This window comes from Spermophilus citellus, assembly GCF_964194105.1.
Source record: "Spermophilus citellus genome assembly, chromosome: 1".
Taxonomy (NCBI): Eukaryota; Metazoa; Chordata; class Mammalia; order Rodentia; family Sciuridae; genus Spermophilus; species Spermophilus citellus.
The window spans coordinates 164,911,532-164,928,520 of record NC_138182.1 but is presented as its reverse complement, the minus strand read 5'-3'; the positions used below and the strand labels follow the sequence as shown (position 1 = coordinate 164,928,520).

Here is a 16,989-nt window from a genome sequence, read left to right as displayed (position 1 = left end):
GAAATTAAGTTTGGCTTGTATCTGATTTTTGTTCATTCCAAATATTAATGGCTTAGAATAGCTGAAATGAAGTAATTAAGAGACTCAAAATATTGACAAGCTGAGCACAATGGTGCGTGCTTGTGATTCCAGCTAGCAGGTCAGCTGAGGCAGGAGGATCACAAATTTGAGGCCAACCTGGGCAACTTAGTAAGACTCTTGTCTCAATTAAAAAAATAAAAATAAAAAAATAAAAAAACGCTGGGAATGTAACTCAGTGGAAAACACTTGCTTGCTAGCATGCTGGAGTCCCTGGGTTTGATTCCAAGCACTGCAAAAGGAAAAACACTGACAAAAATAAAAAAATAATTTTTGAGTAAATAATGAAAAGTGTACACATTATTTGATCTCCATATACTTAAATTACCTCCCGGTTAAACACCCTACAAATATTGGCTTCTGAAAAGCTTTCTACTTTTAGCCCTTTTTGAACGATGGTGATGGAGCTATTGTTTTTCTTTCTTAACAACACTGTTAGAATATAGTGTAATAACATTAACTAGGAATGTTAAAATAAGACTGCCGGTGGCACAAGTTTCATTTTATATAATGGGAGTCTAGATAAAGCCAGACAATTCTTCCAGAATTCTATATATTTGATAACCTTGAATCCAGGTTATTCCCTGGATCCTATTTATACTGAGAAAGAAGGAACCTATTTTTGTATTTTATTAGTGATAGTGTCTCACTGAGTTGCTTAGGGTCTCGCTAAATTGCTAAGGCTGGCTTTGAATTCGTGATCCTCCTGCCTCAGCCTACAGAGTCGCTAGGATTACAGTCCTGTTTGCTCATTTTCAACCAAACTTGATTGATTTGCGTGGTTTACCAAGGCATGTTAGTTGCTATGCACCAGGTAGAAATGGTTTTTATTTGTAAGTACCAGGAGGCTCTTCTCAGCACACGCCTAAACTTGAAGGATTCAAATAATCTAATTAAAACCTTTCAAATAACTGCATAATTACTTTATTTTTCAGGAGGGGGTGTCTTATTCTCACCATCAATTAAAACATTAAGTTCTTTGTACTGGATATACTATTTGAGGCACTGTCACACATGTCTAGAATGAGTGACCTAGCAGTTCACTAATTATACTTACTAGAAACCAGAGTTCCCTTTGTTAAAATGTATTTAACAATACAAAATATTAAGGGGAAAAAAAAAGGCAAAGTCACCTGGCCTGGGCATATTATCGATAGTTTCAACCTATAAAACAGTCCTTCCTGCCTGGGAAAAGAATCCATCTTCAATCTTTGCAGGGTCCTCACAATTTCTTAGCTGTATTTGGAAGCCCAAGTTCCTTTCCATACCCCTCCTCAGCGTAACCCCAGAGGTCTCCTTCTGACCCTTTCTGTCCACGATCCCGGGATGCGATCCACAGCGGAAGAAGTGGCGCGGGGAGAAAGGTTGGGATGGTCCGCCAAAAATACAATGTTAAGGTCCGGGAGAGATTGCGCAAAGCCCACGGCAAGCACTGGGGACACGGGAGAGAATGGGGCCCTCGTAGGGCAAACGGAGCCAAGGGAACGCGCAGGAACGCCTGTGTGTATTGGCCTTTCCCTCAGGCTGTCCCCGCCTCTGCCACCTTCCTTGGGTGGCCCTCCGCTTCACCCCACCCCCTGAGGGCCATTGGTACATTCCCGGCCGACTCCAAGAGCTTAAAAAGGGCCCGGGAGGGTGATCTTTGCAGATTTGGTCCAGTCTTGTTAGCGCAGCTTGTCTATAGCGGCCCTCCTACCTTCCACGGTGCCTGCCGGGAGTCCTGAGAGCTTTAAAAAGGGTTTCTTTGCGTTTGGTGTTCGAGGGTCTGTGTGTGTGTGTGTGTGTGTGTGTGTGTGTGTGTGTGTGTGTGTGGTCTGCTGTGAAGGTCCTTCGCCCCCGCCGCCTCCACTCGCTCAGCGACTCTACTGCAGCCAGCTCGGAGCGGTATGGAACAGACTGAGGTGCTGAAGCCCCGGACCCTGAACGATCTGATCCGCATTCTGCACCAGCTCTTTGCAGGCGATGAGGTCAATGTAGAGGAGGTACAGGCCGTCTTGGAAGCCTACGAGAGCGACCCCGCCGAGTGGGCGATGTATGCCAAGTTCGACCAGTACAGGTGAGTGCGCCGTCTCCTTAAAGCCGAGCGACACTGACAGGAGTCTGTCTCTGTGAAGCCCAGGCCGCACCGCGCCCACCGCGCCCACCCTTTCGCCCCTGGATGGCGGGTGGCTGGGCTGGCGCTCTGCGTTTGGGGCTGTGCTGCAGCCGTGCATGCAAAAGGTGGATCCTACTGTCGCCACAGCCGGGAGACAGACAGCAGGCAGCCAAGAGAGGGAGGCCACTTTTCAGCGGAGGTTTTCTTCTCCCGGACAAACCTCTCTGCTCCAACCCCAACTGCTCTGGTCCTCAGCCTCAGGAACAATGCCCTCCGCTAGGGACCAATTGTCAATCCCGGACTCAGAGGCTGGGGGGAGCATCCCCACAGCCAGAGGAACTCAGGCTCTGGCTCGCTAGCAGCCTGGAGGAACTGACTGGCTGGACTAATAGAGGTGTCTGGAGTAGACAACTACATCTGCTATCTAGGAAAAGGGGTGATGGCAGGGAACACAATTCCCTGACATCAGTTTTCTATCACTATGCCTTCGGTTGCCCCAACCAGGCACCAGAGTCTTGAGTTTGTCAGTTGCTACTATTCAATTTCTGCACTTCCCTCTTCCAAACCAATTTAACTTTTCCACTGTGGGTTTATTCAAATCCACTAACTGGTTTCGCAAACTAAAAATAGTGTCGCATTTTCTGCTCTTTGGCTCTTTCTTATCCTAGGGGTAGAAAGTAAGTTGAAGACTCATACTTCAAGGAAGAGCTTGAGGGAGATGTCCTGGTAGGTTGAGACCTTTAAAGGCCCAGAATAGTTGTTAAGTAAAAATGATTAACTATACCCTAGGGGCAGAAATAAAATTTAATCACCACTAAGGGTGAGAGGTTCAGCTTTTCCAAAGGGCAGCCAGCGCTTCAATCTTTAATGGTTGATTGGGTTGAGACTGGCAGAGGGGAGAAACCTGAAAGAAAGGAACAAGGAAAGAATGACATCTCTTTTCTCAGGTAGTAGTTTCTGTTAGTTGCTTCCCAGTAACAGGAAGGGTATTTGGTAGTTTTGTTATCAGGGATCTTTCAACTATCCTAGGATTAAAGGTGAAGGCCACTTGGGCTTCCATTCTGTTTGCAAAGTGGCTTTAGGAATTTCCTTTGGTACCTTTCAACTCAGTTGCTAGTCAAGTCCTTCCATAGCTGTCAACAATCCTACCACATTTTTAAAATGTGCCTGCATTTGCTCTATACAATTGAGAACTTGTTATGGGCTAGATACTCTTCCAAAGAAGTATACAAGGTTACTACTTTACAAAGAATGAGACAGGCATCATTCTTATCCCGACTTTACAAGAAATGACTAGTAGGCTACAAAGAGACTGAACAACCTGAGGAGGACTTCTGTCAAGGTTCAAATAAGATTATTGTTCTAGAGCCTGCACTTTAAACCACTACTCAATTTCCATTGGACATATGACATTAATAGTTTTATTCCAGTAATATATCTGACTAGATATAGTATTGGCCAAGTGAAATTAATTAACCAGGGAGGGCTCTAATAGCTCCTCATCTTTAAACAAAAGCATTTCTAGGGACCTTGAATTAGTCTTGATTGAAAAACCTTTTGAAATACAATTGGTTGGGTTGCTTGAGTTAAGGCAAGGCTCTTTATAATAATGGTGTAGTCCTGAGTGGGTAGTTGGGAGAACAGAGAAGAAGAAAAAAGGGAGAGCAGAAATGAAGTACTTTGCTCATAGCCTAGGTTCCTAGCACTGAAGAATTCTGATGTATGACCTATGGGGGTTGGGTGGACCATGCATTACCAATGCAGAATACGTTCTACAAAATATATTCTAGTGTGAGCCAGACAGTAAATTCTCTGGAATAAGGCCCAAAGAAACAAGAGATCGGGCTGGGGATGTGGCTCAAGCGGTAGCGCGCTCGCCTGGCGTGCGTGCGGCCCGGGTTCAATCCTCAGCACCACATACCAACAAAGATGTTGTGTCCGCCGAGAACTAAAAAATAAATATTAAAAAAAAATTCTCTCTCTCTCTCCTCTCTCACTCTCTCTTTAAAAAAAAAAAAAAGAAAAAGAAACAAGAGATCACTGGTAGAGGGAAAAGTAGGATTCTGGTATAGAAACTCAGTTTACAGGAAATACTTTTACTCTATGTACCACCCCTTTCTGGATCATAAAGAGCTACAAAGAAAGGGTGTCAGCTAAAATCCACTTACCAAGCAACTCTCTCAAGGATCATGCTGCAAAGCACCTGGCCCTGAGCTTCGGGGAGGGGAAGGACAGGACAGAAAGGGCATGCAGGATATGAGTGACTAAGGGAACAAACACTACCAAAAAAAAAAAAGTATAGATCTCTTTCTCTTAAAATAAATACATAAATATCATAATTATCAAACTTGGCTAATTAGATGGGAGCAATAATATCCCTGGTACCCCCAACTTATTTGCAGAGAACTTTTCATCATGAGTGCTTCTGAATGTGGTTTGTGTTTGGGCGTTAGTAGTAAAATTAAAGAGAATTCTACAATAGCTATTTAATGAAACCTTGTTTCTCAAGTCCTACATTAGCTACAGGGAAGAAAAATTGCTGAAAACAATAGCAACATTCTTCCCTGGAGCAATTTTCAAATACTTTCTATAAGAAACTTTTTATCAGTTTGAGATTGTGTGATGGACCAACGGGAATCTGCTTCCCCCCACCACCACCACCACTATAATCTTTCCATGCAATTAATTAAAACTGGTTAGCTAACTCTGTAAATGTGGTACTTCACAATATGATCTCATTCTTCATGGACCTGCAACAAACAACCTAAAACCACAAAATACAGAGGGGAAAAAAAAAAAACATTCAGAGTTGTTTTGAGGTAGAAGTAATAACACAGGTACCCAGGACAATTAGTGTGGCCTAGTGGCCTAAGGCACTAGATCTAGACTCCAGTCTCTCTGGAGACCTGGATTTGTAAATGCAATGGTACTTTGTAACACTTGTTTTTCCTGGTACTTGTTTCAGTGAATTCAAACGTCTGAATATGTTCTTCTTTTAGGTATACCCGAAATCTTGTGGATCAAGGAAATGGGAAATTCAATTTGATGATTTTATGTTGGGGTGAAGGACATGGCAGGTAATGTAATAATTCCTTTTGGTATTTATTAGAGTATCTGTCCAAGCATATGAGAAGTACACAGTACCAGACTAGCCACTAATCTCATATTTTAGAATTATTTGATCACATGGTCCCCAAATTCCAATAAAAATTTCCATGGAAATTAGTATAAGGAGTTAAGGCATACACTATATATTAAAACCAGTCCCCCAAATGAGGCAAATCAGGTAAGTATTTATCTAATTCAGTGTTTCTCCTGCCTTCTATGTAGTTAAAAAAAAAATTTTTTTTTAATGGAGTTCTGTTTAAACTCAGCTTTGTGGTGTTTGGGGTGTGTAAACATTTGTGGGACCAAAGACCAAATCTTCAAGATTTTGAGCTAGAAAAATATTTACAAATTCAGGAAATTTCTTTGTAGTTCATGTTAATTGGTTAGTTTCTTTACCTGTACACAACTAAAACTAATGCTGGTTCTTTAAAAATTGGTTCTGGCTGGGTGTGGTGGCACATGCCTTTAATCCCAGCACCTCCAGAGGCTGAGACAGGAGGATTGTGAGTTTAAAGCCAGCCTCAGCAAAAGCAAGATGCTAAGCAACTCAGTGAGACCCTGTTTAATTAATTAAAATAAAAACTGGTTCCTGTCTTTAGTTTGTACATGTGCCAGTCTTATTGCCAACTGAATACTTTTTAAACAAGTCCTTCCTAGTATTTGAGAGTGCTAAAAAAATTATTAGAGAAAGGAAATATAAATTTACATGACTCTAGAAAGTTAGGTCCCTAGAGTTTATTTATTCATATAGAATGGAGTTGTATTTATTCATCCAGCATTTTTTTAAAGTGTATTTATCAGGGATTATGACTAGACTGTGAATGTAGTTATAGAATTCAAAATACAAAATATATACTAAAAACATATATAGGTATGTATATTTTAATCAATTCTGTAGTTAGTTCTACTTCAGATACCTAGATACCATTTAAGATTGCATGAATAAATCCATTCTTTCCTTAAATGTAAAGGAGAAAAGAGGAAAGGCCTAAATAAAATATTAAGTGATCTTTTCAGTGTGGTGTAATTATTATGGATGATTATCTTTATTCTTTTCATAATTTCACTAATGTACTTTTTGTTGTTTCGTGGTGCTGGGAATTAAAACCAGGTCCTTGCATACTACTTTGCCATTTCTAATGTGCCATCATAATCAAATTCTAGCTCAGTGTGAGTTATTTAGAGTTGTATTTGGGAAACATAAAAGATTTCTGGTTTTATGTTCTTGTTGTCAAATTAGTATTACAACAACGTTAAAAAAAATAACTGCTCTTTGGTAGAGGTATGTATCAAAACTGTGCCCCATAAATGCCTTGAGATGGATGATACATTATTTTATTATTTGGCCCTGAACAATGTTGCATTATAAATTGATGAAATTTTGAAAATTTGGCAGAAATTGATTTGGGCCTGGGAGTTGTCCTCTGGACAGTGTGTACGTGTCAGCTCTGGGCAGACTGGGTACTTGACCAGCTACTGAGTTCAATTGTCCTTTTGTGTATATATAGCAGTATTCATGATCACACGGACTCCCACTGCTTTCTGAAGCTGTTGCAAGGAAATCTAAAGGAGACTTTATTTGCCTGGCCTGACAAAAAATCCAATGAGATGATTAAGAAGTCTGAAAGGACCTTGAGGGAAAACCAGTGTGCCTACATCAATGGTAACATCCTATCCTTTCTCTAAGGACAAGTGGGAAAAACTATGGTCTCTTATCTAAAATGCTGGTTACTTACATGCATCTTTTGAAATTTGTCAGAGTCATGATTTAAATTACTTGGGTAATGACCTAAACACAGTGTGTTTTATTTTTTAAACTTTGCTTTTGGGTTTGAATCGTTTATTAAAAATATGCAGACTACTTAAAGGGGTGGTAAAAGGTGATTTACCTGCCAAAACTTGGGAAGATTAGAACACACAAAACAGGCAAAAAAAATTAGAAAAACACATTAAGTATAGTCTTTCAACAAAAGAGATCAAGTTGGAAATAGTAATCTTTGTGTTAGAAAATGTAAAGAAATGTTCTAGAAGTGATTAAGAACACCAGCTAGTCTCTGTTTTTCTAAAATGCAAACAGCATATTTAAAAGACTCTCCTCAAGGAAAAAAATATATTTGGAGGCAGTGATTTATTATAGTTTATGTCTTACCAAGAATTCATTCTTTTCCTGGGTATGGTATAGGAAAGCCAAATACTTTTCAGAAGAGGTAGTGATTTAAATTCTATTTTCCAAAAAGGGATGGGAACTTTCCAAAAAGCTCATTAAAACATATGAGATAAATAATTTGAATTCTCATTTATACGTGAGGTTGCCAACACATGGGAAGATTAAATAACTTGTCTGAAGTCATTCAGCTTTTAAGTGACAGCCAGGATTTGAACTCTCAGAGCATATGCTCTTAATTAGGATGTTCTCCCACTTATATAAAACAAAGAATTACACAGACTTCAAAGCTAGCTGTTCCTTTATATGTCTTAGTCTTATATTGGCCCTAATACTTGGCCTAAATTTGTTAAATCATTGGTTTAGGAATGCAAGTCACTTACAAAGGTCAGACCACATGGGAATTTTTTCCCTCTATTTACATAACACAAGGTTATTCATTTCCTATGCACTTGAAAATTCTTAACTCATCTTCTCAGATATTTGAGGGTTGCTATATATAAGGCATATAAGACATTTATAAGACAGTTTCTTAACTGTACCATACACAATAAAGCCAAAAGCCTTTCAAAACAATCACTTGCAGCAGGAGTGAGTCTTTGAGAAAATAGATTAGATCTTGAAAAACAGATAAGCCTTTTCAGGGGTCCTCCAATGTAAAAGGCTGTAGAAGCCAAGCATGTAGATAAGTGAGTAGTGCAGCCTGGGCATAAGGCTGTGGTGAGGACCTGATAACTGAAGTGTGCAAGCCACACTAAGTGGATAGCAGTGATTGCCAGCTCCAATGATATCATCTGATTTCTTTTTCCATAGAAGTTGGAACTTCTGGTTTTTATGTGAATTTTTGTCAATCAATAAAATATTGGGTGGGATATACTAAATCTTTCTGTAGACTACCCCAAATACTTAAAAGCTGCAGATTTTCAACCTCTGATTTGTACAGATGCAAGATTGAGGATAGAGTACAAGAAAGAAGATGAGTGAAGGCAGTCCTTACAAAGACTGGAAACTTCAGGAATGGGGAAACAAAGAAGGAAGAATGGGATTGGAAGATGGTAGTAAGAGAATAGAGAGATACTGGGACCTGGACTTCCAAAAAACAGATGAAAGTATAAGCTTTCTTTAGTAAATAGAGTTGTAATTGGGAATACCTTGATCAATTTGGTAACACATGCTGAAAGAGAAGGGAGAACTGGGGTAAAGAGACCAAGTCACCTATTGTAATGTGTGAAAAATCAATAGTGCATGGGTGAAACTAGCCTTCCTAAATATCACTAAGAAAGGCAAGGCACATCATGAACATAAAGGAGGAGAAGGCAAAAATCAAAATGCAGTAGTGACAGTGCTGGGATTATTAAAAGTAGGGCTCACACATGATACTGAAACTCAGGGCTTCTCTAAAGGATGGTGACTTATTTTTTCAGGGTCTTTCTCTGCAGGATTTCCATAGTGGATTGGATGATATATGTGCCTGCAACTGGAGAAACAAAATTATTTGTATCCAGGGCAGTTAATTCTTAGGAATGCTGAGCATTTATTCAGAATTGTGCTTAAAGCATTACAAAAGCAGTAAGCTATAGAGTCAAGGCACTTTTAGAAATAGGGAAACCCTTATTTCTAAAATAAGAAGATTCTCAAAATTGTGACTTGTTCAATGGTAGCCTAGCTTGTCACTCTAGCTAGAAGTAGAACCTAAGTTTTCTGCTTCTAGATATTATTCTTCATTGAGTCTTTTGGGGTTTTGTTTTTTAAAATCTGGTTGAAAGTATTTCTCCCAGGGCTTTTTGACTACTTCAATACAAATGGGATGATCTCTAAACCATGGCTTGGCTGTCAACTTGAGATTCCCCTTACAACATCCCAAGCATCCCTTTGCTCCTTTGTAATGGTTCTCTGTTTCCTGGTCTCCTGTTTCCTTTGTTCTTGCTTCACACACTTATTTTAGTGAACATATCCTCCAGGAGCACTGTGAGAAAAGAATCATGGAACGTAAATTTTTGAGACCTCAAATATCTAAAAATCTGTGTCTTCAGTCCCTGCAACTCAATTGGTAATTAAGCTGGATATAGATGATGACTTATCTGGCAAACATCATCCCTCAAAACTATGAAGATCATCATTTTTGTCTTTTGGCTTACCAGTGTTCTTGTCAAAAGTCCAGTGCAATTTTGATTCTTAAATCTATGAAACCTAGACATTGTTTGCTTTCTAGAAATTTTTGGAATCTTTTCTTTTAGTGCCATCATTTTGTGTTGCAAAATGTCACACAGATGCATCTTGCTTGATGACTTCTTCATTGTGCAGGGTACTTAGTGGATTCTTTGAATCTGGACATTTGCGTCCTTCAATTCTAGAAAATATCCTCAGGTTATTTTTTTGTTGTTGTTATGTTTCTGAAACTCCTGTTGTTTAAATTTTAAATCTTCTCAACTATTCATCTGATATTTTTCTTTTCTATTTTTTCTTTGTCGTTTTGTTCTTTGAGTCTCCCTTGGCTTTTTCTGTCCACTCTTCTATCCAGATTTTTATTTCTAAATCCCTTTTCATTTTCTGATCCCTTTTATAAAATTTTATCTTACTGAGGATGTTAATGAGAGGCTTTCTAAAGTCTTTTCCTGAGTAACCATTGTTTGAAGTTGCATTTTTCAAGTTGCTCTAGCCTATGTACTAGAGGCCAGCTCAAATATCCTGTGGCCTTGGCCATGTGCTAATGTGTAAAAACCAAGGGAGAAAAAAGTTAATAGATAGCTCTAAACTATCTAAACTACTAGGGCTTGTCAACTGGATTTCACTCTGTGGTAGTCTGACAGAGCCTTTTCCTTTAGAAACTAACAATGAAAATATACTTTAGGATATTTTTTTTTGAGCCAATAAAATTCCTTGAGAAGCAGCTTCCCATCTCCTACCTGGAGAGAAAAATTCTGTCCAGCAGCTAGGTAGTTATAAAAGCAGGGATCTTATCATTCAATATGTAAATTTTTGTTTAATTCACCTGTTTTTTGTTTTGTTTTGTTTTGATTTGTTTTTACCTATGGTCCACCAGTCTCAAGTTCACCTATTATACTTTCTGGAGAATAGATCTGTCTTCTACTGGAAGGAAAGGGAGAGAGAATCAGTAAAAGATTTGAGACTCTGCTTCCTAAGTAGTCTTTCAACTATTGGTGTATTTTAGCCCCATATTCACCCTAATTTCCAGAAATAACTGGTGCTGCCAATTCCTAGTTATGTAAGAGCTTCAAGACATAAATCAGTTTATTCCTTGACTTTCCTCACAAGTGACTGAGGATTTAGCTGTCCTTTGCAAAGACATCCATCTTTCAAGCCTTCAAATATTTACTAACATTTTCTCTTTTACATTTTTTGTCTTTGTATGTTGATTTTTTTAAAATTTCTTTACTGCAATAGGAGGGGATTTTCAGGAAGGAGCAGAAGCTAATGTGTCTGAGTAACCATTGTCACTAACCATCTGTCACTGTCTTTAAATAGAAGTTTAATTCTAACTAATTTATGTTAGTTCCATATGTATCAATATTGACTCAGAATCAGGTGATTAACAAAAGATTTTGCCTGTCATCTAAGCTCTTGTATCTCTTCTTTCCTCTTTGATATTACTCAGATTCCATTGGCTTACATCGAGTAGAGAATATCAGCCATACAGAACCTGCCGTGAGTTTGCACTTGTACAGTCCTCCTTTTGATACGTGCCACGCCTTTGATCAAAGAACAGGACATAAAAACAAAGTCACCATGACATTCCACAGCAAATTTGGAATCAGAACTCCATTTGTAAGTATAATTTCTCTTTTCTGGGTTTTTACTGCTTTGTGGGTTGGCAATATTACACTGTATGCATTGCTATTGTTATAAATATTATTTGAAGATCTTAAGTTTTAAGTATTCTCAAATTTAAAAAAAAATGAGATGAACCTGAGCTCAGGGGAAAGACCCAATATATCTTAATTATATCTTGAATTTTGGAGACTATATTCTCAATTTGTATTAAAAAATAGATGCAAAATATTATTTATTGAGAAACTTCAAAGTGTGAGCTCATTCCTAAAGAAAATGTTTTCTTGGGGCTGGGGCTCAGCGGTAATGCACTTGCCTGAGATGTGTGAGGCACTGGGTTCAATTCTCAGCACCACATATAAATAAATAAAAATAAAGGTCTATAAACAACCAAAAAATATTTTTTAAAAAATTAAAAAAAGAAAATGTTTTCTCTTCATTTATTTGGGCAATTGAAATGATTTAACATAACTTTCATGACTTACTCTTCATAGATTTCATTTGTTGGAGCAGCACAAATAAGTTGCATAGTTAAACATTATAAAGTTGAGGTTCTATTCTGATGAAATAACTAATGAAACTTGTCCATTTTGATTGCTAAATTTGCTTTTTCTTTGAGATGTGATGCTATTTAGATCATAGATAACAGAGTTTGGGTTTTGTGGGTTTTTTTCTTTTTTACTGTGCTGGGAGTTGAACCCAGGGCCTTGTGCATGCAAGGCAAGTGCTCTGCCACTTTCATTCTATTCCTTCTTGAGGAACAAACATTTCCACCTAAAAATAATAGGACAGCTGCCCAATTAAAAATATTACGGCATCTGTACAGCAAGCAGTCTTCTACACCTGGTGAAATAAATGGGCTGTTGAGTGAAATGGTCTCTACTGGTAATTGGAATATCCAGAAATAGCACCTGAAAATAATCCCCTTGAAGCTATCAAAAGCACAGCCTTTGAGAGAAGCAAGAGTGGAATTTTCTCAAGTTACTCCATGTTGTGTCTTTATCTCCCATATTCTGAACCAAGAGATAATCTTATCAGGAACAAAACAACAAGGCTCCACTGCCTTGCCAAGTTCTCATCCCCTGCTGCAGAAGCAAGATGACTTTAAATCAGCTGAAATGTCTTGAGAAAAAAATTCTTACCCAGCTTTCTTCTTTCCTTTCTTACAGCCAACTTCAGGTTCCCTGGAGAACAACTAAGGAGTACTGAACCCCACAAGGTTTTGCTTTAAGGTCCACGCAACTTTTGCCTTGGACAGGGAGGCTCTCACCATTTGCTGTCCAGTAACATACTTAAATAAGCCAATATTTAGATCTACTGTAAGGCAGATGTTAATGATAAGGCATTAAACAAGCCATAGTGCGCTGTGCAACTGCAGAAGAAAAATCTCACTAAAGGAAAAAGTCTTGTGATTTTACAGGCCAAATCATGTGCTCTCCTGGTTCTATCCTCTAATTCCATTGAACCTGGCTAGGAGTTTGTTTCACTGAGGGTTTTTTAAATGACTTTCAGAAATACTTTGGTCTGTGAATTGTAATTAGCAATAAGTAAAAACAAGAACCCATAGACATCAAATGCCTGCTTTGCTATCTGGAGGACTAAACGTAGATGTCTTTAATATTCTTTGTATGTTCTTGATATTCAAAGAGAATTTTTTGGATCTGTGTGTTTTATTTTTTCAGCCTTAATTTACAAATTCCTTTTCTATGGATAATAGATAGAGAAACTTAAGGCAATTCTCCTTTAGTAATGAAATGAAGGGTAGAGGATTTAGAAATGTACATGTGCCCAAAACTACAACAAACCAAAACACAGACTCATATCAAATATGTTCCATGGTCATAGTTAAAAGAGTTTGTACTGCTATCAAAATTGCCAAAAAATTTTAATAAAACTAGATGTGAATATAAGTTGAAGCTGTCTTTCTGAAAAAAAAATTCATATAAATTATAGCTTCTTAGATTTAGATAGTATGCCAAAAGCACTGTGAAAAATACTTTTTTGTTTTAAGAACATGTGCGTCAAAAAACTGCATTCGAAAGCCACTTACCTGGGGATTATTAGAGTGCTTGCCTAGCATGCAGGAAACCCTGGGTTCCATCTCCAACATCGTACATGCATATATATATTTTGTAGAAAAAGGTGAAGATTTCTAGCTTCTTGAAATTTTGAAGTATCTGGCAACACTGGGCCTGCATTACATATTCATTACTATCAGTTAGCTAGGCTAGGGTCTGCCCCTTAAAGAACCACCCATCCCACCTGCTGCAGCCCTTAACTCACCTGCTCCTTGTTTGTGTTACATGCAAACCATACATATTTTTTTGAGTTTGCTAGGCAATTGTCTAAGGAATATCTATCACGATCTTAAAGTGTATTATCTCTGAAAACTCAATTAGAAAGTAGTCTTTTGAAAATTTCTGATTGGCTCATGATTATTTACATCTTGGCTTCCTCTCATCTTCAAGAAGGATATTAACATTTAATAAATGTTAATAAATGCTGACAACATAGTAGGCCTTATTATAGTTGGGCATACCGACAAACTTCTGGAAAACAAGCTTAAGGAATCAGATGTTGTTGGCTGTCTATTGTTGCTGTAACATCACAAACTCCATGACTTAAAGCAATGTAGGTTGACTATCCTATAGTCAGAAGTCTGACAGCTTCGTAGCACAAAAATCAAGGTGTTATCAGGGCTGCCTTCCTTTCAGTAGGTCCTGAGTAGGATCTGTTTTCTTGTATTTTGGTTTTCCCAGCCTCTTAACTGGCCCCTTCCTTCATCTCCAAAACCAGCAGCAGCAGCCTGGTGGCACATGCCTATAATCCCAAAGACTAGGGAGGCTGAGGCAGGAGGAACACAAGTTTGAGGCCAGCGTGGGAAATTTAGCAAGACCTTGTCTCAGGCAGCACTGGGGATGTAGTAAAGTTCAATCCCCAAAACCACAAACAAACAAAATTCCAGCAGCGGAAAGATTTAGTTCTACATGTCATCACTATGATAGATTCCTCCCTTTTTTACTTTGAGAATCATGGTTAGTAGTCTCCATCTCAAGATTGTACTCTCACTCATACAGTCTTTTTCCTACCAAGGTAACATTCATAAGTTATGGGGATAAGGTATGATATCTCTAGTCCCCAGTGAACCATGTCCGTTTCACTTGCCAAAGACTCGTGCATCCCTAGACCCCAAAGTCTCACTCTATTATAGTATCAACTTATAGTCCAAATCTAAATCTCACCTAAATTAGATATGGGGGAAGATTCTTGTTATAATTCATCCTGGGATATTCATCTCTACATACAGACCAACATACAAACATGATTAAGAAATTTACTAAAGGTAACCAGCCAAGATATTAGAAATCTAGAATTTAAATTCAGTATTTTATCTCAAGCATCCTTTAAAACTTATTATATTTGGGTCTTTCAGGATAAGATAAACCTAGACTACTTCCCATTTCATTGTATCCCACTATACAAAACCAAAACATTATGGTATAGTTATATATTTATATACTATATACATATAATATGCTTAAATTTTTGATAGATGGCACCTTAATGCACAAATAAGGTAATACCCTTTGTATGGCATGTACGGCAACATGTAGACTTGAAGATACCTATGAATGTGAGGGTCAGCCCACAAGGCCACACTGGTAGCATTGCCACCCCACCCCCAGCCTCTGTGATTGTCTCTGTTGTCTACCACCATCACAATATTCCCACAGGAGCAGAGTTCCTGCTGTTTCCCACAGTGTTCCGTGTTCACTTGGGTCACCTGGGGTGTTTGTACACAAAGCAGGGCAGTGACAGAACCAAAATCTGAAGTGGGTTTTGTAGGAGTAAGGAAATGTGGGGGCTGAAAGCACTCTGGTTGCTGAAAGATGGGAGAATGTGAAAGGATGCAAGGGCTCTCAAAGGCCCAAGGCTGGAAGATGCAAAGGACCTTGAGCTCCATCCCAGCACTCAGTACCTCTCAGCTCACCTGTGGCTTAAACTTGTGCACCTACTGTTAACTCTACTGGCAATGACCCTTTCCCATCTCTTTACATGGCTGGTTTATTCTTGCCCCTCAGGTTTTAGTTCAAATGCCCTTCTTCACAGAGGAATTCTCAAGCACCCTAAATATAAAATCTCCAGGTACTTTCTATTCAATTCCACTGAAGCACTTACCTGATGTACTAATTCTACTAATAAGATTCAAGTAGAGACATGGTTTCATTTCCTGCTATATCCTGGACACTCACACTGTAGATGACTCAGTGGGTGCTTTGTATCTATGATATGAATGGAAAAAAAACCCACCCCCTTACATGATAATTTGTAATTTTCTTGCTATTATCTGTCCTGTGAGCCACAAAATCGAATACGCCATGTTATTTTCATTAAGTATGCCAATTCTACGGATTATTTTGTTGTTGTTGTTGTTGTTGTTTTGGTACTGGGAATTGAACTTGAGCACTCAACCACTGAGCCACATCCCCAGCCCTATTTTGTTTTTTTATTTAGAGACAAGGTCTCACTAAGTTGCTTATCGCCTTGCCTTGCTGAGGCTGGCTTTGAACTCAAGATCCTCCTGCCTTAGCCTCCTGAGCCACTGGGATTATAGGCATGCGCCACTATGCCTGGCCTAAGGATTATTTTTTAAATCCCAGACTTTTTAAGTAAAACCCATGTCAGAGATTTATCTTTTGATGTAGGTTCATTAGTCATGCATGTAGTCTACTTAATGAACAAAGGGCTTTTTCGTACATTTCATGGGAGGGAACAGCATTATTTATTCTATTTAGCAATGGTGCTTAGCACCCTCCCCCCTCTTTTTTTTTTTTTTTTTTTTTTTTTGATCACAGATCACTTTGAAAATCTTTTCATGCTGAGGAGCATTTTTTCAGAAAGCCATCACCAAAAAATTTGCACACAATTTCAGAAAGGATTCGTGGATCCCCTGAAGACCTCTGGGGGTCCTGGTTAAATAACCATCTATGAGCCAAGGTTCATGGGAAGTGGTGACTACATGACTTTATTTTATGTGATTAAGAGGGTATTATCCCACAGAACCATCGGTTAATCTTTTAAAGGTTATGTAGGGGTTCCTAGAAAACATGAGGCAGGAACTACCTTGTCCAAGGCATGTCCACACATTTCACAAGATTTTTTCTATTTCTAAAGATGTTTGGGACTTTCACAACTTTATTTACCCAACTGATAGGTGGACTAGAAAAAAATGTATGTGGAAGAGTGACATAAGCCAGACAAAGAAGGATAAATACTATATCGTTCTACTTGTTTAAGGTACCTAGAATAGGCAAATTCACAGAAAGTAGAATAGAGGTTATGGGATATTGTAATGAGGGGATTGAAAAGTTCTTGTTTAATTGTACAGAGTTTTTGGTGGGGCTGATGAAAATGTTTGGGATATATATGTTTTGGGTACGTGATAGGTACACAGCATTATGAATGAATTCAATGCCACAGAATTATACATTCACAAATTGTTAAACTTTATATATACATTTTCCCACAATCACAAATTATTTCTAAAAATGATGTGTGAAAAAACTATGTGTGCATGTGCTGGAAAAGATTAGACCTATTCATCATAGAAAACGCAAATGGTTGTGCATGCCTGTAATCCCAGCTACTCCAGAGGTTAAGGAGGAGGATCAGTTTCAAGGCCACCTTCAGCAACTTAGTGAGGCCCTGTCTCAAGATAAAAATATTTTAAAAGGGCAGGGGGATCAAACCCAGG

General features: G+C 38.5%; 1 protein-coding gene across 1 annotated transcript; it reads left to right on the top strand.

Annotated features, from left to right (window-relative positions):
* Positions 1–1,515: 1,515 nt before the first annotated feature.
* CDO1 (cysteine dioxygenase type 1) lies at positions 1,516–13,123 on the top strand. The gene is made up of 5 exons (XM_081305535.1): positions 1,516–2,134; positions 5,173–5,250; positions 6,790–6,944; positions 11,062–11,231; positions 12,404–13,123. Exons 1-5 carry the CDS (start codon positions 1,965–1,967, stop codon positions 12,431–12,433), a joined length of 603 nt encoding a protein of 200 aa, XP_081161661.1. The 5' UTR covers positions 1,516–1,964; the 3' UTR covers positions 12,434–13,123.
* Positions 13,124–16,989: the final 3,866 nt, after the last annotated feature.

Bases quoted from the DNA above. Each gene is read 5' to 3' on its own strand.
- CDO1 (XM_081305535.1), top strand. From the start codon at position 1,965: ATGGAACAGACTGAGGTGCTGAAGCCCCGGACCCTGAACGATCTGATC. The intron at 2,135-5,172 runs GTGAGTGCGCCG...TTCTTCTTTTAG, and splicing joins GCCAAGTTCGACCAGTACAG to GTATACCCGAAATCTTGTGG. The intron at 11,232-12,403 runs GTAAGTATAATT...CCTTTCTTACAG, and splicing joins TTGGAATCAGAACTCCATTT to CCAACTTCAGGTTCCCTGGA.